This window comes from Asterias rubens, chromosome 8 (genome assembly GCF_902459465.1).
Source record: "Asterias rubens chromosome 8, eAstRub1.3, whole genome shotgun sequence".
In the NCBI taxonomy this organism is placed as follows: Eukaryota; Metazoa; Echinodermata; class Asteroidea; order Forcipulatida; family Asteriidae; genus Asterias; species Asterias rubens.
The window spans coordinates 14,258,193-14,280,776 of record NC_047069.1 but is presented as its reverse complement, the minus strand read 5'-3'; the positions used below and the strand labels follow the sequence as shown (position 1 = coordinate 14,280,776).

The 22,584-nt window shown below is 37.1% G+C and overlaps 2 protein-coding genes across 2 annotated transcripts; one reads left to right on the top strand and one right to left on the bottom strand.

The window, feature by feature from the left end:
• Positions 1 to 1,279: 1,279 nt before the first annotated feature.
• Positions 1,280 to 15,402, bottom strand: LOC117293409 (cyclin-I-like). The gene is made up of 7 exons (XM_033775730.1): positions 15,209 to 15,402; positions 14,040 to 14,205; positions 12,766 to 12,900; positions 9,604 to 9,678; positions 6,972 to 7,112; positions 5,353 to 5,583; positions 1,280 to 4,239 (listed from the first exon to the last, which is right to left on the bottom strand). The coding sequence occupies exons 2-7, from the start codon at positions 14,157 to 14,159 to the stop codon at positions 3,829 to 3,831; spliced, it is 1,113 nt and encodes a 370-aa protein (XP_033631621.1). The 5' UTR covers positions 14,160 to 14,205; positions 15,209 to 15,402; the 3' UTR covers positions 1,280 to 3,828.
• Positions 15,403 to 16,066: 664 nt separating this feature from the next.
• On the top strand, positions 16,067 to 21,671 carry LOC117293935 (cyclin-G1-like). Its single transcript, XM_033776428.1, has 8 exons — positions 16,067 to 16,140; positions 16,739 to 17,029; positions 17,380 to 17,517; positions 18,175 to 18,249; positions 18,964 to 19,230; positions 19,635 to 19,757; positions 20,677 to 20,897; positions 21,439 to 21,671. The coding sequence occupies exons 2-8, from the start codon at positions 16,922 to 16,924 to the stop codon at positions 21,641 to 21,643; spliced, it is 1,137 nt and encodes a 378-aa protein (XP_033632319.1). The 5' UTR covers positions 16,067 to 16,140; positions 16,739 to 16,921; the 3' UTR covers positions 21,644 to 21,671.
• Positions 21,672 to 22,584: the final 913 nt, after the last annotated feature.

The window sequence follows — 22,584 nt, the reverse complement described above, 5'->3', positions numbered from 1 at the left end:
GACTCAAACCCACAATCCGACGACTACCAGAACTTGAATCTGATGCTCTTAATCACAACACCACTAAGCCACCATCGCACGTCGCAACACAAAAATAAATAACAACAAGATGACAACAAGACATACTAAAAGAAGTTTCTTTATTACCTGATCTCACCATTTGCCATTTCACCTTCTCAATGTTATACTTCTGAACAAATTAATTTCAGGTTGTACTAAGCACAAAGAATGACTTCTGATTGTACACATCACAAACAAAGAGGGGTAGACATCGGTGTAAAAATGACACCTAATTATTGGCAGAAAATATAACGGTGTAGAGAAATCTCGACCGCCACACACTTTTTTTCAATCATTGGCAAGCTTGTTAGATTTCTAGCGTTGTAAATGTCCATGCACAAGCAAAATTCCTCAATTTTAACACGACAAAAGTCATTTTCACAAATAATGCTAAAACCTTATTTTGCAATTTGGAAGCCAAATTCATTCTGAAAAGTCAAAACCAACTGGATTTACCACGTCATTTACAACAGACCTTAAAACCTGCAACAATTTTTTTTTACAAGTAATTAATCAGAAGTTTAGACTTGTCTTTTGACTTTCACAGGTGGTTAACCAATGGGAGACTTTCTGGGACGATAGAGGGCAGCAGACTTACCGGGTAAATCCATTGTTCTCAGAATTATGCGCATGTTCAGAACTACGTAAACAATAAAAATTTACCCGGTATGTCTGCTGCCACCTAGCGTTGGAAAGTCTCCTATTGAAGATCAAAGTGTAATACTGAATGGGATCACAACACTTTCACATTTTTTTTAGATGCAAAAGTTTTTTTTTCGCTAACAGTTAAAACTAAACAAACAGTTAAAACTAAACAGAGTTGGAAACATTTAAAAAACAAGACCTTCATTAAAACTCCTCTTTAAAACTTTTGTCAACAGTTTACAAAAAAACTCAATCATTACACTATGCCTTTTCGCCCAGAAGAAATATTATCAAGCATCATCATCCTCGACTCATCAGTACAAAACATCTAGACCATCTAGAAGGAAAAACTCAATGCCTTACAAGGCTTTTAACATTAACAGTGCCTCTACTGGTTGGCAAGTAAGAATACATTTACATTTTTGTTGCATATTTTTCAATACCTTTTGATATTTTTTTCTTTCACTCTCAAAGTGATTTTTATAAATAATAATAATAATAATAATAATAATAATAATAATAATAATAATATCACATTTTTTTGTCTTACTCTGTACACGTTTACTTACATCTAGTTGTTTTTTTTTAATAATTTACATAGGCATTATTTGGCTCAGGCCTGTGGATTGAACGGCTTGAGAGCAGCCACAAACCAAAAACAGCTCATTAAGCACCAAAAATAATATACCAAAAATAAATAACACAAAAGCCATGACAATAATGAACAACACATGCATAAAATACAACAACGATTATACGGAACTAATTAATCTAAGAAAGAGCTGTTTGGTAGACTTTTAAAAGTCAATTATGAGATCTAATTTCAAGCTTTGCAGGAAAATTACCTATTTAGAGTTAAAAGAATTTGAATTCAAATTTGTATCACAAGTCATTCAGACTCAAATTCTCTGAAAATGAAAAACAGTATTTAAAATTTTTTAAAACCACAAAGTGATTGATTCAAAATGTTAAAATTGTGTGATATCCATTTTTTCCATTTCGATAAAACTAACCGACTTCTTCATCTGTCAGAAAAAAAAACTAAAGGGAAAGAGTAGCAAACTAAAACGTCAAGTTAAAAAACTCCTGCTAGTGTAACTTGCATTGTAACTTTCCTAAACAGACTCTTAATGTAAGAGGCATCATGCATAAACACAATACAAAAATGTCACTACCGGTTAAGTAAGTCGTTTAACGATCTTTCGTCTTCACATGAAAGAATAAGTTACTACCTCCAGTATATATTATTCTTTATAAAGCCTTTGGTTAAAAATCTTCAGGTGCACTGCAAAAAACTGTACAAGATTACCTAGATTCATCAAATATAATATTTTTAATCTTTATACATGTACGAAGATGACTTTTACAATGAGGCAAATTTCATATCACTGAGAAGCAGAAATTTTTGTTAACCAACCATCTTTTTGCTAACCAACCATCTTTTTGCTATTGCAAAAAAAAAACACTTTTAGGACACCATTGTGAATGTGATTTTGGCATTTTTAAATGGTAACCTCTTTTCTGCCATGCAATGATTTAAATTGTGCTAAGCAAATTTTTGTGCTTACCAACTTTATGACATTTGGCTTAGTCTAGTCTGCTGCAGGCTGGTCCAACAACCTTACAGCTACAGTTTGGAATGGCTCTACTAGTTTATAACAGTTTAGCAGCAGGTATCTACATCATTGTAACAATGTCAAGTGACGAGACACTGGACCAAGTTCGCACAAGGACTGTTCGTCGACCAGAGACCAACTGTTATTGCCTGGTAACCCACATGTTAGGAGCATGAGCACCAGTTAATATAGGCTGCTCGTCGAGATATAGTCCCTGTCTAAACTTGGCCCTTTTTGTTGCTTATTGTTTCTTCTTTGTAAATAAGCAAAAAATGGTTTGCATCTTTCTTGAACATTCCAAGATGTTTGTTCCCATTTAGCGTTAAACCAAGTCTCAATGAATTTGATTCACATGAGTGTTGAGGCATTTCAATGTGCATAAATAACTCACAGAGAATCTAACATTTCAAAAGCTCCCAAGAAACCCTTTGGCAAATGAATCCATTCAAACTATGAAAAATATCATTCATACTTGAGTGAAATCTTTCACCTTGGTTTTTTAAAGCACATTTTGAAACTCTTTGAATTCAACCTTGGCTGTCCAAGATGGATGCAAGACTCACCCAAGTTTCTCACAGATTTCAGAATATTCATTGAATTTGTTCATATAATTAATACTCAACTCATATTTTTGAAATCAAAACTATTAAAATAAATTTAAGCATTTGCTGAAAAAAAAAAAAACAATTCAAAGTAAAATAAAAAATAAATTATTTTCTTCTTAAAAAAAAAAACCCAAAGAACTCTTTGATCATAATCTGTGTGCAGTGATCTTCACTGTACCAGCTTCTCATGCGAATAAATTAAAACCTATACTAGTGAACACAAACAATAACTACTAAGCCACTGACTGACTCGGTTGTTATTGTTAAACTAAGTTTACAACTACACATAAAGTTAGTGGGTTTTTTTACTCAAGTTGTCAAACTGTTTAATATATATTTCTTTCATTTGGATTTTCAAACGGAGAAGAAATTCATTATTTCATGGTAGTTCCTCTTCCATGTTAAAAATGCACAAGAAAAATATGTGGACGAACAGTAGGTGGGGAATACAGATAATTGCTCAGTGACGATCAGTTTGAATGTAGTTGTCATAAACATTTGCAGTCGTGAAAAAACAAACATTAGTATCAGAGATTGAACAAAATCAAACTGAAATAACTATCAAATTCAAATTTCAGTATCTCTCTGGAAATTCTGTCTAAAAATTTTGATTAAAAATGATACAAATGATCACATTATGTCCAATGAAACTGTTCACAGTTTATATCAGACACGCCTTGAACATTTAAAAACACATCTCTTTGATTTAACTTTCCAAATGTGTTGATATGTTGACGCATAAGTGCAATCTGAATGCTATCTTTAGTCAACCCAAATCACAGAGTAACAATTAAAAAACATTCCCAATCCAACCTGGTAAACTACTGTACACAACATACCAGAACGCTACTATGCAACCTCAATGGACTGTAAAGGAGGGCACAGGGGGCAATAAGTCGTCCTCAAGTCACCTCAATGGACTGGAGAGGGGGACATGGGGACGACATCGTCTCCTCAGGATCATTCATCATCTGTGATGAACAGGTGGATCCCAAGGATGGCAACAGCTGCCCCTGGGGTTGGGACAGCGCCCCCTTTGGGTGGGGAGTGACCGATGCGGGGAACCCCTCCGCACCGGAGTCTTCGTTATACAGACGCTTGATACTGGCGTAGATATCTTCATCTTCCTCTATCTGATTCTTGTGCTTGGCTAGCTTGGGGTCGTCGATGTATTGATGACCTGTGGTGCTGGCCTGGTCGTGGCTGCCGTGGGGATTGGGGTGGGCGACAATGTAGACGGCATTGAAGCTAGGATGGCCCATTAGAGTGCTGGTAATTAACTCACGACATCGAATAAGCTGCTGATTATTCACCTGTGGATACAAAATGTTAATAAGTCAAAGTCAAGGTTCAAGGGGTCATGTAGAGTCAAAAACATAACACATGTAAAAGCTGACAAGGAAAACAAATTGAAACTAGTTAGGGTCAAATTTTAATTCACATCATCCCATTTTTAGAGACCCCAATGTAATAAAGCTACTGAGGCACACAAATTTGCCAAACAAAAAAATGTCATCAGCCAAAATAATGTCATATGAACCGTTTGCAACCGACACCTGCTTAATTTTGCTTAGCAGAAACTTAAGCTAAAGAGGCTCTAAGAACATGGACCTCTGATACAAGGTTAACAAACTAGGTACGAGTTATAAACGCATTTATGAGGTTAAGATAAGCCTTATGTTTGATAAAGACATAACAAACACTACTTTTTAAGCATGTAATGTAATTTTTTGGTAGATTCCCTGTTTTAAGTTGGGAACAAAAATCAGAGAATGGCAATTGGCTCAACTATGCTAGGCCTAATTAAAAGCGCCCTTCTCAATACCTGTAAGCAGGAAGCAAACATTGTTAACAAAACAATCAAGTAAGGTTCACCATAAAAACAAACTCTCTATGAGCTGTGGTGGTTCTGAGAAGAACCAGTGGACTAACCAGGTATGATATACATGTAATAACAATAGAGCTATTATTATTATATTATACCTGGTTAAACAACTGGTTTTTATAATAGAGCTATTATTATTATATTATACCTGGTTAAACAACTGGTTTTTATAATAGGGCTATATTATATTATACCTGGTTAAACCACTGGTTCTTCTCAGAACCACCACAGCTTATAGTATATAGCGCAATTCAAAAAATTATAATTGCACTTCACAAACAAAACAAAAAACAACATAAGCAATTAAAACAACAAGTTCTAAGATTGCGTTTGAAAGCATCAACTGCATTTGTACCTTGGAAAATAATGAGTACATTTTATCAAGTACACGCAGCAGTTTGTTAGTCACGTAACTGAGTACAAGGGCATGGTGTAGGCTATAAAAGAAAACAAAATTCTGACTTTTCTAAAGGCAAACAAAAATCAGAGTATCTGAAGCATAATAATCCATCGCTTCTTTTCTATTACGAGAGATACTTACACCAATAAGACGTTGAAACATCATGGACAGCGTCAACCAGTCCCGACTGACAGTCTCCAGCTCTAGGCTGAGCAGGCCCAGCGCCAAAGCGGACGGGTGGAACGTCGCCAGCTTGTGATTGGTTAGGCACTGACTGAGACGTCCCGTCAGGATGGACAGGTGACGCGATGGTGTCATGTGACCCAGGGGAGACAGAAGCTTCGGGAACTGGGTCAACAGCATGGCGTGGAACTGAAAATGCAAAAAGGGGGTAAAGTATGTTAATTTATGTGAGTTCATCGCTTCCATTTAGAAGTCCAATCTCCTAACTTCTTAATTTGAATTGGTGACTTTGGCCTCGACTACGAGTGAAAACAATTTATTTTAATTAATATACAAATGCAATCAAAAGGGAGAAAGATGTACACATCAAAATGTGAATTACAATGCAGCGTGTATAAAATAAAAATAGTTTTATCATTTGTATCACACCCTGTTATTTTTTCTGTCAGGCCTGGAATTTCAAGGGCCATTTTCATTTTACAATGGGCACTACCATAGGGAAATCATAAAGTGAATGGGGAACTTTTGAAGGGGCACCAATAGGGCCACTGATTTTCCGTTTCAGAAAAGTGCAAATTCCGTTTGGCAAAAACATGAATTCCGTTTCAGGCACAAAAAATTCCGTTTCATGTTTTTTTAATTAGATAAAAGGTTGTTTAATACCCAGGGACACACTTATAAAAATCAATTTGAGATAAGTTGCACTGTTGACTTCGTAAAATGTTCATTTGAACTGACGAATTTCAAAAAAATACTTTTTTTTATAATTGTGGATTATTTTGTATACTGCTGTTCTAAAAAGGTTGCACTGTGACTGCAGTATCAATGCACATGATGTGATAGACTTGATTCCAAGTCTAAAACTGCAGTTGATTCTCTGTATCAGCCACATTGTAGGCTAATGACAGGAGTGTATCCACAAGAGGGCGCTGTTTCAGCATGATCAAAGACTTGGGAACAAGTCTATGGACGTGACCATTCTCCATCCACAAACAAAATGTCAGCCATTTTGTTTTCGCTTTGGCGACAGAATGTTGACAGTTTACGGTTTTATTTTAGACCTTTCCGAGATGAAAAAACATTGTATGTGTTCTTATAGATCATAGGTAAGCTAGTTTGTGTATTATTGTTGGTAAAAGAGAGGGAGAAAATGCAATTTGGGTGAACAAAAAATGTTTGCCGCGAATAATGCCCTTCGCTTAACCATGTTAACAACGTGTGTACATCATGTGTGTAAACATTGAGGATGGTGTGAAGTAGAACAGAATGATCCACGGTTACGATCTCGTACTTTTTAATGGTCTGATTTCTGATGCCTTTTTAGTTTAACAAAAAGAATCTTAATAAAGAATGCAATTTCAATAGTTTTGGCGTCAAGAAAAAAAAAAAAAAAAAAAAAATCAAATTTTCTGAAATCCCGTTTTCCGTTTCAAAGGGCGGATTCCGCGAATTCCGTCCGTTTTCCGCGATCGCGGAAAATCAGTGGCCCTACACCAAGGCCAAGACCAGGGGCAACAGAGGCCATGGCCTCCATGTAATTCCAGGCCTGCCTAAGTTAAACTCCTGAGCTATCTTACCATCTGCAGAAATTCCAAGGAGGTGATCGTGGTCAGGTCCCACTTGAGCTTATCTAGAACAATGAGCTCCATTCGCAGAACCTCAGCTACAGAGAAACTGCAACCGCTCTCCTGGACAAGATCCTCGGTGGCGGGCACATCCTGAGTAATTACAGAGAGAGAATAAAGTAATTTTCATTTCAAAACATTTATTTTAAACAGAGAATAAAAGTAACAAAATAACAAAGAACAGTAAGATGAGAATTGGAAATTATGGGCATAACCAGAAAAGCTGAAGCTGGTGGTCGGAAGTGCTGGGCGAATAGTGAAATTTTGTTATTCGGATACCGCTGGCCAACTATCCGAAATTACCCGGATTGATATTAGTTCTAGTCACTCGGTTCATTCATAAAAATGACCGGATCTAATTTAAAGATGGCGATTTGCTTTTTCTTTTGATCGTGATTGACTCTACGTGAAGGAAACTTTTGTAATCTTTGAACAAAATACGTCAGAAATGTCACTCTTCACGGAGGTGAGCATAGTTAAATACTTAATTTATGCTGTTTTATGCTGTCCTAATAGAAGTTTCATAAGGATTCAGACAAAACATTCATATCAGTTGTCGCCCGAAGTCCGCGGATATTCGGATATTAAAGAATATCCGGTTACTTGGTTGTACAGAACTATCCAGTTTATAAATAGCTATTCGCGCCCTATGCGGATATCCGGTTAAGAAAAAAAAGGCATTCGCGGTTACGGATAGGAAAACCTATTCGCCATTAACCGGATATTCGAATAATTCGCCCAGGCCTAGTGGTCGGTATGCCCAGACAAACAAAAACATAAATGGACTAACAAGTTTTGATTGATGTTGACATGAAATAAATGTATCTGAAATGAAACATAAACATTACAGGTATAGTGTGAGTAGGTACGACATTTAGCTAATACAGAATAGACTATAATATGAGACCTTAAGTGGCTTGAGAGGGGTGCAACTTATACAATGACACAGGACTACGCGTATGTAAATTAGTTTTGACTTGGGTGAAGACATCTACATCGCTAACTTGTTACTTAGATGGTAAGATCTACCATGCAATAGATAGATCAATTTGCAAGAGCGGAAGTTCATGTCATAGAGTAGGAAAAACAAGCTATTTTAAATTTGCCATTTCCTTTTATCTTTCATGACGCACTTATCATGCGCTTGTTATATTACAAGAGTATAATTTAACTTATGGCAGTAATGTACGTGAATGGAAAATATTAATTCTATGTGGCAGATGTTTCGTTGGACTGGAGATAATTTCATGCTTTTGACTTTACAGTCAATTTAATTTTATGGTCAAATACGGGTACAAAATATCTAATACCTCTAGAAATTTAAAATGAAAAACTAAAATTAATTCCGCTTAATCTTTAATGCTCTGACATGCATCATTGAATCCATATTTATTTGTAATGGATTGGTTTTTTGTGTGGGTAGATACCAAGTTGTAAAAGTAATTGTAAAAGTGTCTCAATCACACTTGTTATGCACAAACAATTTTTTACCAATATTGAAATTATTTATATTACATTTAGTTTTTATTTTAAAAAGGTATCTATTTAAATACAATATTTAGTCCTAAGTTAGGACCAGTAACTCGTCCCAACTCGAGATAAGACTAGTCTTAACTCTTTGTGAAAACCACCCCTGGGGCCGATTTTACTAACGTCTATGTTTGCGATCATTGCTAACACACTTGCGATGAGATCGCAAACCTCAAATCCATCGCAATTGCGATGTTGCTAATTCTGCGTTTCACTAAAGTCATTGCAATTGCGATGACGTTAAAAGGGGAACAAAGTTTTTGTACGAGGCTAATAGTAGTGACCTTTGACATCCCGCAACAAAATCGTCGGTCGTCGCTCGAAATGAAATGGCATTGTGCAGTTTATATGTAAGTCGTTGTCATGTTGGTGCCTACGAACTATTGTGGACGATGTTTAGGCATTCATTTACAAAGGGTTAAAGCATTTATAGGCCTATGGCCTCTATTATAATTTTAGATTTTAATAAACAGTTTTCGTAAATCTGTTGTTACGGTGGGGTTGATGAAAGTTCTGACATATCTGTCTAATAATATAGCTTCACACTGTCAATTTGCCAATACATTACACATTTTTCTAAAAATGATGGTTAAAATATTCGAACCCATATACTATCTCCTTTTTACCGATATTAAGGGGCTCTTTGCTGCAGTTGTGTCGCTGATAGTTGTCATCGGCAATCTGAGTCTACCAGGTAAAAGACCGCAAGACTAAAAAAATGTAGCGCCACTCATTTTACTCTAAATCACGGGCAATTTATACGTCAAAACGTACACCGCTATAATTATAAGCACATAATGGCGCGATGTATCATAAGTTTGCGATGAACTTTTACTTTGCGACCACTTACATGTCATCGCAAGATTGTCATCACTAAATAAAACTTTGCGACGAGTATATTCATCGTTAAGTTTTAGTGAAATCGTCGGCTAAAAATCCATCGCTAAGTTGCGATGGATTTTAGATTTAGCGATTGATTTCGGCGTTTGCGATGACCAAAACGCGTTAGTGAAATCGACCCCAGAGCTGTCAAATTAATTTATTTTAAGTTTACCTCATCCTCTTCTCTAAGCTTGGCACCCAGGAAGAAACAACTGAAGGCAATACATCTTAAGTACTTGGGTTTTGCCTGTTGAATAAAAAGACACAGCAATTAATAAAAATGAATCATTCACTCTCTTGAATGATTTTACAAGGTCTGTCTTCACTCTTAACAAAATCAAACACTATGTTCCTTTAATTTAGCTGAACAAAAAGTGTCTGCCTTCGATTTCACCAAACTCTTTTTAACTTAGAATTAATCTTAAGACTTATGACGAGGCACGTGTCTTGAGTGAGGACTAGTTACTCGTCCTAACTCGAGATAGGATTAATCCTAGCGTTTCTTGAAATCGGCGGGTGGTCACAGAGCAAAAGTAGGGACCATCAAGTAACCAGAGGCAGTGACCTTTTTATTCGATGTCTTCATCTGAAATCATATCAAGAGCCGTTGAAGCTTGATGTACAAAATGGATGAAATACATTAGTCCTGTTGAACTACATGTATTCTATTTCTATAAAAACTAAACAATTTTACTATCTTTCAATAGGCCTATTTGGCAGCATTGTGCAATGACATCTTATGTCAATGTAATCATTGTTGAATTTGATACTCCGGTAATACAGTTCTTAAAAAAAAAAAAAAAAATACAAGAAAAAGATATTTGTCCCACAGTTGAAAGCGTTCATCAATCATAAAATGTGTAATTATAGATGGAATGATGAAATTGGATATTCCTGTGTAACTTTCAATTTTCAATTAACAATAATTGTTCCAGCTTTCTAAATATCTTTTTCAGATGGTATTTTATAATAATGTAATGCTCTCAAACCCACAACAGCTGCTGAGCGGAAATGAATATTGATCAACAACGCAATCATGAAACCATGCACAAAGATTGTCAGCGAGTACTGCAGGCATAATGAATGCACTGTGCACTGCCTGCACTTATGAAACACTCTTTTCTTTATCTTTCGCAACAATGTGCATGTGATGTACATGTACATGAACATACAGGCCACAGCACTGTGCATTCAGGGAGTGCATGTGCAGACATGTATTTGGTACATGTACATGTACATTGTGCTTGTAAACCACAGAGCAAGCATGTCCATTGTAGTCAGAAACCTTTCAATGTTATCTTGAGACCCTTGGCTCCAATGATCAGAGTGACAGTCACTGCTGACAAAGGGACTAACAATTTGAGGGCTGGTGAAATGTTGACATGTCAAGTTTTTGAAGTAAATCAAAAAGCAGGATTTTGTTACCTACAGAAAACGGCAGTTATTCCATTTTAAAGGTTAATTTTTAAAGAAAACTGTCTGAAAACTGAGACTCTACCACCCTTTTCTGTATTGATCAGATTGTCTCTGATACTTCCCTGTCCAAAAAGCAACCATGAAGGAAATTGGTTTCTCAAATTCCAATGAACAAAAAAACAGGATAATTGTTTACGACAAAAATCCAAAAATCCAGGAAACCACTTTACTACCATAACGTTTGCAAACCACTAAAATACTGTACAGGTAAAGACAGCGAAAGTCTGATGTTCCGTCATTCCAGGAAATAAGTGGAACAAACTTTGTGACGCAGTTTAAAAATGGATTGTATTCAAAGAATAGAATTTTCTTTTGTAATTATTGCAGTCACTTTTTGTCAGTCACTATAACTTTAGGTGAAAATGGATGGAACTATCTGGAATGCTCAATCCAAAGAACATAAATCCCCACCATCATTGCACAACGTTTCAAAAAATTCCCTCCAATATATATTTCCCCATTGCCATTAGACCTTACTCTATGGTTAGACACTCCCAAAATCCCCACTGACACTTGCAGTGGTTTGAAGCTTATCTTGTTTGCACTGATAACAGCAACACTCAAAGTTCATCCATTGACAGGTTCACTGAACAAACTTTGAGCCCTCCAGGGTGTTTGACCTGGCCCACATATATATAGGCTGCTCTGAATAGAATCAAACATTTGACCTTGCCCCATGACTAACGTAAATGCTGTGGTTAAATACATGTAGCTGCAATAATTCGTTCCACAATTGTGCACTCAATATAAGCAGAAGAACAAGTTCCAATCCGCCCCTCAAATCTGCACGCAAGCTGGTTCAGTTGTTTACAAAATGCTCTTGCATCATGCTTGCATTTCTAGAATACTTACAGCAAAATTAATTGAATTGCATCATGTACACCCATTTAATTTCCAAAGATTAAAAACCATAATCCTGCCAAATATCTAACATTAGTATTAGTCTTTAGGATTGTCAATTTCTCATTTTGACAAAACAAACAGTCACTCACCTAAAAATTAGCCACTTGCAAGTTAAATTTGCATGTCTGGCACCACTCCTTGTTTCAATACCATTCTGAATAGTATTCAACCCAGCCTCAAAGTAACCCACAGAAATTGCAGATGCGCCCTGTGCTTTGCTGCGATGCTCTTAGCAAAGTTCCGATACAAGTTTACATTTTCACTCATACATTGAGTGCCCCTTACCAGAGGAACATTGTTGTGCCCTTTCATGAACCTCAGGCCTGATACTTCACGGAGGCAACTAAGCTTGGGCGATATCGATTTATTTTATTCACGATATATCGCCAACAATATATCGCGATATTCGATATAATCGCGATTAATTAAATTTGACATCATCAGTCTTCAAACTCAAAGTGAAAGTTGTAGAAGAGACAGTCATAGCTTAAGAGAGGTGTTCTCATGACCTATTCTTCTGGTTTTACTCCAAACCTATGGGGTGCAAGATGTCTCAGCTAGCAAATACATTGCGATATTTAATCGATATTGCGATATATCGCGATTATTGCGACTATCGCAATATATCGCAATATATCAATATTTCGATTAAAACCAAATCCATCCGATATCGAAATCGTTTCCAAATTAATATCGCGATATTCGATAATATCGTGATATCGCCCAAGCTTAGAGGCAACAAAGGCGATTGCCTCCGTGTCCCCTGGTCATTGCCTTGGTGCCCTTGAAATGCTCCAGTACAAATTTGCAATTTCATCATAGGGTGCCCTTTACCAAGAAGAAAATGCCTTGGTGCCCCTTGCCCTTTCAAAAACGAAGCATACAGGCCTGGAACCTAATTCAAGGCCTGTAGCTAATTTGATACTGTCTAATTGTTTGAATTGGGGAACCTCACCTTAACAGCCATAAGGAACCTGTCCAGTAGTTCAGCACTCTGCATAAAAGTTTCAGGGCAGTATTTGAATTTCTGGTTCCATTCTAGGATCCACTTCACTGCCTCATCTCTATGGCTGGGCTGGATTTCATGTTCCTTTAAATTAAAACATTTCGGGACAAATTTGGAAAGTTAGTGAGAAATAAAATCTTCAAACTATTGTTATTTTATTTTGTTAAATAACTCACAGATTAATAAGTAACCCCTTGCAGATGCGGTACACAACTTCGCAATATACGCCATTTCTACCTTATTTGGGGTAAATTTCTTTGCCTCCCAAAATAGGGGACATGAAATGCGCGTGTAAGCGCGCTGCGCAACCTACATGCAAGGGGTCAATACGAGAGTAAAATAATCCCAACAAGTTTAAAACCAAACTGGTAATTCCCAGACAACAGAACCTCATATTCTTTTATTGTTTGAGAGTCTCACAGCAATTTGAAACTGTAAGTGAAATCAGATCTACAAATGAAATAATCACGTCACATTTGAAGCAACTCAGTGATAATCCAAATGGCACTATCACAAAGCTAAATGAAGGATTTTTGAGTTATCATAATCGACTGATTAGGTGAGGGCTGAGCATTATATTCTTTTGGCCTTCGCTGGACATTGTTTGTGTAGTCTGGGAGTTTTAGTCTGGAGATACTGTCATATATGTAAATTAATGAAATATTAAATCAAGCTGTCTACATGAAAACTTGAATACAAGGCTGATCATGTAATCACATTTTTTTTTAAACAAACATTTTTTACAGACTTTCAGAATATGATAAAATATTATTCAATCAAACATAACGCATCATTCGAATATAAATACATCACAATATTCACATTTTTAAAGGCAAACAACTGCACACAATAAAAATACTTGTTTGTGATAAATTGATGCAAATCAGTGCACCATCAATCTGGAAAAATTTCACATACAAATATTTGACAAGTTATGACAATAATAATAGCAACAATTTATAAGTAGCTCCAAATCCATCGATAATTAATGCCCCATGGCGCTTACAGACAACTCTTCAGGAAAAAATACATAGAAAGTCATCAACAAAATGTGAACAGACAGACATAGATCAAATACATTTGGTTAGTTTGTGCGGTGGGATCAACATTCAACAGAAATAAACAATGCAATAGTCACAATCAATCATTCAATCAGTAATGTTTTCTTCCGCACAAAACTGAGAATCTGTAAGGAGTCCTGATTGATGACAGATATTATTTACCTCTTCCATGGGCTGTTTGAGAAGAAAGGGCCTCCATACTTGTCGCTCTTTGGCGAGGGACTCAGAGAGCATGTTGTAAAGCATGCTGGCCTGAAGCCTCTTCCCCGAGGAACATAGCATGGCTAGAGCCGACTAGTCCCAAACCACACACAGCAACCACAGGCACCTGCAATTAATTAATCAATTTTAATTAATAAATGCTTAGGTTGATAGGCAAATATTCAACCCTTTTGTGTGATAACATTCACTATTTTGTGTTCCTAAAAAAAGCTAAATCCACTACACAATTAATTGTAAATTTTAGCTTTAGGTTCATGAATTGTTTTCTTCATGTAAATTGTAGGCTGAAGTTGACAAAACCTGCAAATTGCAATATTTTATTTTTTAATATATAATAATTAATAGGCCTAGCATTAAACAAAAAGTTAGTTCCCGGATTTTGCCACAACTTTTTTATTAATATTAGTTAAGAAATAATTAGGCCTAATTAGTATATGAAATTAAGGATAACTTTCCGTATGGCGCCACCACTTTTTCACTCATTTTTACAAAAAGGGATATATCAATCAGGTAAATTAGATACTATATTATTTTATTTCGAATGAAAAAGTGGTGGCGCCATACGGAAACTTTTCCGAAATTAAAATTTAGTGAAAAATTAGTGAAAATGAATGAAACAGTGGTGGCAGGATCTGGAAACTGCCCTTTGATAACCTGTGTGTATGTAAAAAGTAGGATAACAAAAAAAGCCAACCCATTTATGACTACCCTGATAAAATTGCTGCAACAACTTCAGGAGTAACTTCAGTCACCAAAAAAAAAACTCTGTGTGAACAAAGCAACCGGCTTGTCATTGACTCATTGTGATTGTGTACGCTCTGCTACACAGCTAGCTTGGCATGAAAAATACCCGACAGAGTAAAAATGGATACGCCCAACACCAAAGTCAAACTCAAAATATACAAAAAATGGGCAGATTGATCAACCAAATACGTTGAATTGATAATATATGAACGACAAGAAAAGTGCTGTTGAATTTCCTTAAAATATTCAGCTATTTACAACCGTTATCGATTACCGTTACAACAGATGAAATGAGATATTTCTCTGCTCCTGTCAAAAAATTGTCAACTGAAAACTCCGGAGAAAAACCACTGAAAATTACGTACCTTCTGCCCAAAAGAGCCACACATGCACAAGCTGAGTGAATCAGCGTTATCCATAAGCGTCTGCGAAGACTCCTGTCCCCAAATTAACACATTTTGGCGTCCATTTTCAGCTACTAACTGGTCAAATTTCAACAGAAATAAACGAAGGTTCTATTTTCTTCGACGGTCTATTTTATTGTACAGCTGATTTTATTGTGTATTTTATTTACCCGACAAATAATTCGCGTTGTCACCGCAGTGTAGATCCAAAATATCCATCCGCATTATAATCCACTCACAAAAAAATACCAACTAGTTTTGTTGTTTTATTAGTACACTTATGTGGACGATTTGGCACGGTAAAATTGTGATTACTTTACATGAAACATTTAGATTAAAAAATATTGTATATTTTTTGCCCAATAATAAAGAAAACTTGGGTTTTACATGCCGCACTATTTCATTGTGTGGACATTTGGAAGAAGGTGAACCGGTCCTGGCCTCAAAAGGGTCACGTACTGTGCATGCGCATAACCTGTGCCAAATGTAAAAAAAATAATGGTAAACAACTCAAGGTGATTCAGTTTATTTTTAGAACAGGCCCCCCCCCCCCCCCGTAACAATTATTTCCCCTTTTTCTTCCAAAATTTGTGCACTTTCTGTGATAAACAGATATATGATGATACTCTTTGGTTTACTCTGATACACTTGCATAGCAAAAACCTAAATTCTTTTGCAAAATGTGTTTGGGGAAAAGTTACAATTTGTGATTGGCGAAGCTTGAAAGCTGACAGCCGAGCGCGCCAAAATTGAAACCGTCAAATTGGACAAAAGCCGGTTGTTTGTTGTCTCTGGAATCTGCCAGCTGACCGGCGTCCCTTGGGCTTGTCAAGGACAATGACGTGAAACTAATAAAAGAGGGTTGGTTGATTTTCAATTGTAACTGTAATTTGGTAAGTTGTGATTCAATTTAATTAACGATTCTGGGCTAAATTTTAGATAGAAAAATTAACAAGGCATTCTAAATTCGTTCGAACACAGTAACGTACTTATTCAATTTTCATGAATGATTGATGGTGGATTTTTTTAACTTTTAAGAAAGAATGTGGAAAATCTTGATTCGCGAATGAACCACACTCGGGCTTCAACAGTATTTTGTATTATTATAGTGAACGGTGTTTCTGTTTTACAAATATTAAAAATAAGGTTACCGTTTTTTTTTGTTTTTTTTTTTACCCATTACAAAGTCTATGTTATTCTGAATTTATCACTCTGCTCTGCTGTCGGCATTTTTACCTACCTAACACGACATGCACGACCTGTCCTAGACCTATCTAGTACTAGGGCCTACTTGATTTAATAATTTAATTTGCTGAAAACATGAACAAAAATTGAACAAATTTAAAATTGAAGTACCACTGCGGCTGCGGCTGGTATTTAAAGGACAAATTGGTTATGTTTTTTATTTTTTATTTATGTAAATTGTGTTTAAAACGCTTTACTAAAAAACACAATTAACAGTAACATAACTAAATTTCTAATTCACTTCAGCTATTCCCATGATTCCATCATGAATGAGGTATAGAAGGCATGCAGAACGACCGTCAACAGCCATTGTAAAATCAACCCACAAAGAATACACCAATCACTCTGCTCTGGATGTCCCAACAATGAGGCCTGTCTGAGCCGTTTTTTTCTTGATTCAGCGAACTTCACCAACATTCCAGCTTGAAGATGTCTGGTTCTTCAGGGAAGTGTCATCTGTGGCGCATGATTCAGGCAGCCCTAGATGCAGCCGAGTTCTACCAGCCTCATCTTGAACATCTACAACATATTCCTGAGGTACTACAAAGCTTTGAAGCTTCTTAATCTTAATTTTATATCTTGTAAACTTATGTTTTTTAATTAACAATGATGTACCACAGACCTTCCTCCATGCACAGACAGAGCAAAGACTAAGTCGCAAATACTCAGTGTGGATGCGTTAACTGTGGAATGAGGTGCATGCTGGTCTGGAAAGTGACCCAATTTGTCACCAACAGGCCTGGAATTACACAAAATGGCACATGTCTTGGCGTTGGTGCCAAAATTGTATGTCTGATTTTAGTAAACAATGTGTAGAATTGCCTGTCTTGCATATTTATATCAATTGTTTTAACAATTTGATGTTTGTTTTGATTTTTCTTTTCCAGGATGAGGAGAGTATCACCCTAGCGATGCATGATTCACTTGTCGACAGACTACGTAGTTGGAATCGTTTCTACGCACTATCGCCAGAAACGTTCTTCTTGGCAGTCAATACATTGGATCGTTTTCTTTCGCTTGTGAAGGTAAAGTCAGAGTTCTCGCAGAAGATTCACAAAAGCTGTTAGTTACAGAAATTTGCTTTAAAAAAAAACCACACGCACAAAATAGGCTTATAAAGGAGAACTGGATCATCCTGATCATGGTCTGCTTGTGGCTGGACATGAAAACACAAACTCACACCAGCTACTACATGCTCCTGCTTTATCTGTACATCACAAACAAAGTTTTTGCCAGCATCATCAAGTTTGATGTCTGGCCTAAGACTCACTGTTACCACAACAACAATGCCCCTTTAAGACACAATCAAATTTGCATGACATGAGTCACAGAAAGCCGTATTTGGGAGTTTGATTTTGAGTTGTCTGGTAAAACTATTTGATTGCATTGGTCACTTGGGCAAGTTCTTGTTTGAACTCAGAAGTCAGATTCCTAATTTATCAGGCATGCAACTTTTCAGCCAATGTTGTTGTTTTGAAAATGAAAATTGTACTACTGAAATTTGAAAACACTGCACAATTTTGCAAGCTGCTACTCGCCCCAAATTATTTAAATTTACCCACTCAGTTTCCCTTGTGGTTAATAACTTTTTATTGTTATGCCATGATTGATCAATTTCTCTTTTTCCCCAAAGTTGTTTATTTGACCTGAATTCATGATGTAATTTTGTCCATCGTTAACAGGCGAGACCTCATCACTTAATGTGTGTCACCGTAGCAAGTTACTACCTCAGCGTTAAGATAGTAGAACATTCACAGGTGAGTGCTTGAAAAACACTCTTTGTCTACTTCTACTTCCATGATGAGGGTTCTCATCAAAGCCTGCAAAGCAACTAGACGAGGCAAATCTTTTCTCTTATAACTGTACTGGTTTTTTTTTGTATTGTAACAACACACAGAACCCATCCCAAAGACAAAGCAATAATGGTTGCTTAATGACACAAATCCCTCAAACCTCCGCATGTGATCAAACTACAATAACAGAGCTTCAGTCTTGTGCACTTGACAGGTCACACTCTAAAGTCACAAAGTTATTGTACCATATTCTGATGCAGGCTTGACACGTCATGGAAGCAATGGAGGCGAATGCTTCAATGCCCAGTGTCATGTCCTTGGTGCCCCGTAAGGTGTTCCAGTTCCCTTTACCTAAAAGAGCGAGGCATCAGGCCTGCTGGTTGTCAAGGTTTGTATCTAGTATTCACCAAGATACACCAGGAGCTCAAAGTGCTAAACACTTACCCTCATTGCTCTGTCATATTGCTCCTTTGTCCTGTGTAAGGCTTTGTTCTTGATAGAGGGTCGTGGTCGAACAGTCAAGAGCTCTGGTGGGTGTGGGTTCGAGTCCTGATCGTGGCACAGGCTGTCGTGGCACTTGTGTCTTGGCAAAACCCTTAACCATAACTGCTTCATCCTTCATGAGAAATCAGAGTAAATAATGTTAAAATTGACCAAAGTTAATTTCTGCAATACCAGGACGTAATGTCTCCAGAGGATCTGGTCCGCATAACTCAGTGCGGCTGCACCATCAGCGATGTCGCAAGGATGGAGAATATCATCTTACAGAAGCTCGGCTGGGACATGGAAGCACCAACCACGCTCTCCTTCCTACAGCTCTTCCACGCCTACTGTGTCGTCTCGGACACTCTTGGTGTGGACACTGGGAAACAGACCGACCATTTAGACATCATAACCAGAAAGCTGGAGGCGTGTATGTGCCACTTCCCTCTGACACTGTTTAAGGTTGGTATCAAAGAATCTTTTTTTTTTTATTAATGTAGATTTACTTTGGTAGACCCTTGCAGATGGGATCACAAGCTGAAACAGCGCCCGCATGACTGAGGTCAAAGGAAGAACTCTCTATTTATAAGCCTTTTTGAGGTATGGCGGACGTGATATGCGCGCGTCACATGCTGAGACTGATGCCACGCTCACCATGTGACACAGCAAACACATGCTTAATAGTTGACTCCCATAATGATGAGGGTGGCTGAGTCACTGCGCAAGGGTTCACCATAATGTGCAATATGAGGCGATTAGTAGTATACCCTTATTGACTCCATTTAACTGCTTTCATTTACCATAGGTCATTTTAATTTGCTATAAGTTCCAACTGAGTATTTTCAAATGATTTTGTGTTTATACAGCCGTCCATACTAGCGATGTCGTTGCTAATCTCAGAGCTACCAGAGTTCATCAACACCAGTTGTGATGTCAACAACTCAGTGTCATGGTCAAGGGTACTAGCGAGCCTACAGTTTGCTATGAAGGTAAGAAAACCTGCTCTCTGTTGTCAAACAAGCAGTAAACTGTCAAATTGTTTGTCTCGTACTCAATGGACATTACACTATGTTGATTTCGGGCCACTGAGTTTGCAGCAGCAGACTTACCAGGTAAATTCATTGTTCTTGGAAATGAAGCATTCTCATAACTTATGATTACCCCTGTATTTGTAAGTGTGCTGAGACACCAGTGTTTTTTGTCACCCTTTATGTAATGTGTCCGAGGCAGGATTTGAAGCTGTGAACTCCATGTTCACATGCTCTACTATCTAAGCCAACAAGCCCTATATAGGCTGTCTCCCTATTTTGTAAATTTCTCCATTTCGGGGAGTGCCAGTCAAAAGTCAAACAACATAACTGCTGTATAGCCAGGGATCACACCCAGTTTACAACACAACACAACATAGGAAGCGGCAGCAGAGGGATCACTGTAATATTGCATTAGATTAATTTTAAATCACGGGGTAATGGGGCATGTTCCTTTTGGAATAAAACAAGAAATCAAATAAATATTTGATTTAAAGACACTGGACACTATTGGTAATTGTCAAAGACCAGTCTTCTCACTTGCGGTATCTCAACCTGTGAAAATTTGAGCTCAATCGATCATCGAAGTTGCGAGATAATAATGAAAGAAAAAACACCCTTGTCAGACGGAGTTGTGTGCTTTCAGATGCTTGATTTTGAGACCTCAAATTCTAAATCTTCGTGGAAAATTACTTCTTTATCGAAAACTACTACCAACCTCTCCCCATTACCTGTTACCAAGTAAGGTTTTAATGCTAATAATTATTTTGAGTAATTATCGATATTGTCCACTGCACTTCCTCCTCATTCACTGAGTCACACCACTCATTATGAGTAACTCCCTCACTCAAAATTCTCCTTCATCATAACTTCCAACCAGATGTCTGACTGTGAGTTTTTGGAGTGTCAGACAATCTTATCTGAGTTCCTCACGTCCTACTCATCCCCCGAGTGTAAGAGGCCAACGAGCAGACTAAGTTGGATCATCTCCTCCAGGACGGCGAAGCAGCTCCGCTTCACTGCTCATCTCTCAAGCACCCTAGAACCCATCCCTGAACATGATTGGAGTCTGAGCTCCGACGCTATGGACCAGTCTGATAGGTGAGTCACAGTCCTTGGTTGTATATTCAGGCAGTGGGGTGTCATGGCCAAGCGGTCTAGGACACCAGACCCAAGCTCTGGTGCTGTCAGCAGCCAGCAGACTGTGGGTTCAAATCCCGGTCATGACACTTGTGCACTTGAGCAAGGCATATAAAACTAATTACATCGTAAAACATTGGGAAGGTATTGCATTCTACTCTACCAGCCAGACTCCTAGTGCTTACGTCCTTACTGACTGTGAAGGAACCCTATTTCAGCCTCAGGAGTAGGTGGACACCTGGTGGCGTGCTCAATTTAATAAAGCTTTTAGCACACAAACTTGCAAAGCACAAAACAATATGGCTGACCAGAAACAAATTACCAGCCAACGTTCCCCAAGTTGTGTCAACTGGTGCTGCGCAATGTTTTCACTTTTTTTAGCAAAGAAATTTGTTAAGAAAATTTTTATGAAAATTGGGCCTAATGAGCCATATTGGCAGGGAAAAGACTTTATTTTATTTTTTTGTTAAGTTAACTATTTGTTGTTGTTGCTTTTCTGCAGTTTGTTGGACAATACACAAGAATCTAATTCATTTCAAGAAAATCTGATGATCCACAGCCAACTTCTGGGACAGGCTGATGCAACAGCGCCCTCTGTTGGCACAAACAAAGACAGGTGTCATCTTTGGGAGAAGGGAGTTGTATTCAGGTATCAGAGTGAGAAGATAGCTTTATGTCCACTATTTGATAACCATGTAACCAGGTGATGGAGGATCGACCTCTCATTGAGGTCATATCAGGGTCACTCAGGGGTCATCAATTTTTAATGTAGTAGATAGATAAATAGATAGGATAGCTTATAAAAGATTCCGTCTTTAAAGCACATTTTCCGAATTTTTTAAACATTTTATTTAAAAAACATTTAAATAGCTACATTTTGGTATGCACCTCTGCACAATGTGTAGACTACACTACAATTTCCTCCATTTATGAAGTAAATACCGTTGTGTACATTTGACCCCAAAAAGGGAGACAGGATAGGCAGGTGTAAGTGCGCTGTGCCTTGCTCATAAGGTTTTCATCAATGCGGAATTACTTTTCCAAATTGAGCATTTTGTGACCATGACAGTCAAGTCCAAACATACAGTTTTGATTGATTGTTTTTGCTGTAAAATAATCGTTGTTTCCTTTTTTTGATTGAAATTCTGTACCTTCTCTTCCCCTGGTAATTCGGATGTACGTGAACTCGGTAACAAATCATTTTTATCAAAACAAAAGGAAATGAAATGTTTTTTATCTTTTAGTTATCAAGTATTCATTTTTATTAGTATTCAACTGAAATTTCACTTTATCTTCGTAAAATTTTAGGGTTGTTACATATATCAATTTGTTACAAAGTATAAAATTGCATGAGATTTTATTTATGTGTACAAATACTAATCATTAAAATGAATAATAATTCCTTTTTTTAAATACATCTGTGATTATACAAAATGTTCAAAATAGAAAAAATGATTAAATGTAAATTAATATATTGTTTTATTTACAACGAGGTTTGGTCTGAAATTGCTGAAATTTCACCATAGAACACAAAGTATCTCTTGACTAAGCTCCTTCCCTGAAATTAGTACTTAAGAACAAACTAATCTTTGATCCTCCTTGTCCTTTCTTTATTGCAAGTAGAGCATCTGATTAGTCCCATCCCACT

Coding starts and splice junctions, on each gene's coding strand:
- LOC117293409 (XM_033775730.1), bottom strand. CDS start 14,159: ATGCTATGTTCCTCGGGGAAGAGGCTTCAGGCCAGCATGCTTTACAAC. Junction 12,901..14,039: donor TCAAACAGCCCATGGAAGAG/GTAAATAATATC, acceptor TTTAATTTAAAG/GAACATGAAATCCAGCCCAG. Junction 4,240..5,352: donor TGTTTCAACGTCTTATTGGT/GTAAGTATCTCT, acceptor TTGTATCCACAG/GTGAATAATCAGCAGCTTAT.
- LOC117293935 (XM_033776428.1), top strand. CDS start 16,922: ATGTCTGGTTCTTCAGGGAAGTGTCATCTGTGGCGCATGATTCAGGCA. Junction 17,030..17,379: donor ATCTACAACATATTCCTGAG/GTACTACAAAGC, acceptor TTTCTTTTCCAG/GATGAGGAGAGTATCACCCT. Junction 19,758..20,676: donor GCCTACAGTTTGCTATGAAG/GTAAGAAAACCT, acceptor ACTTCCAACCAG/ATGTCTGACTGTGAGTTTTT.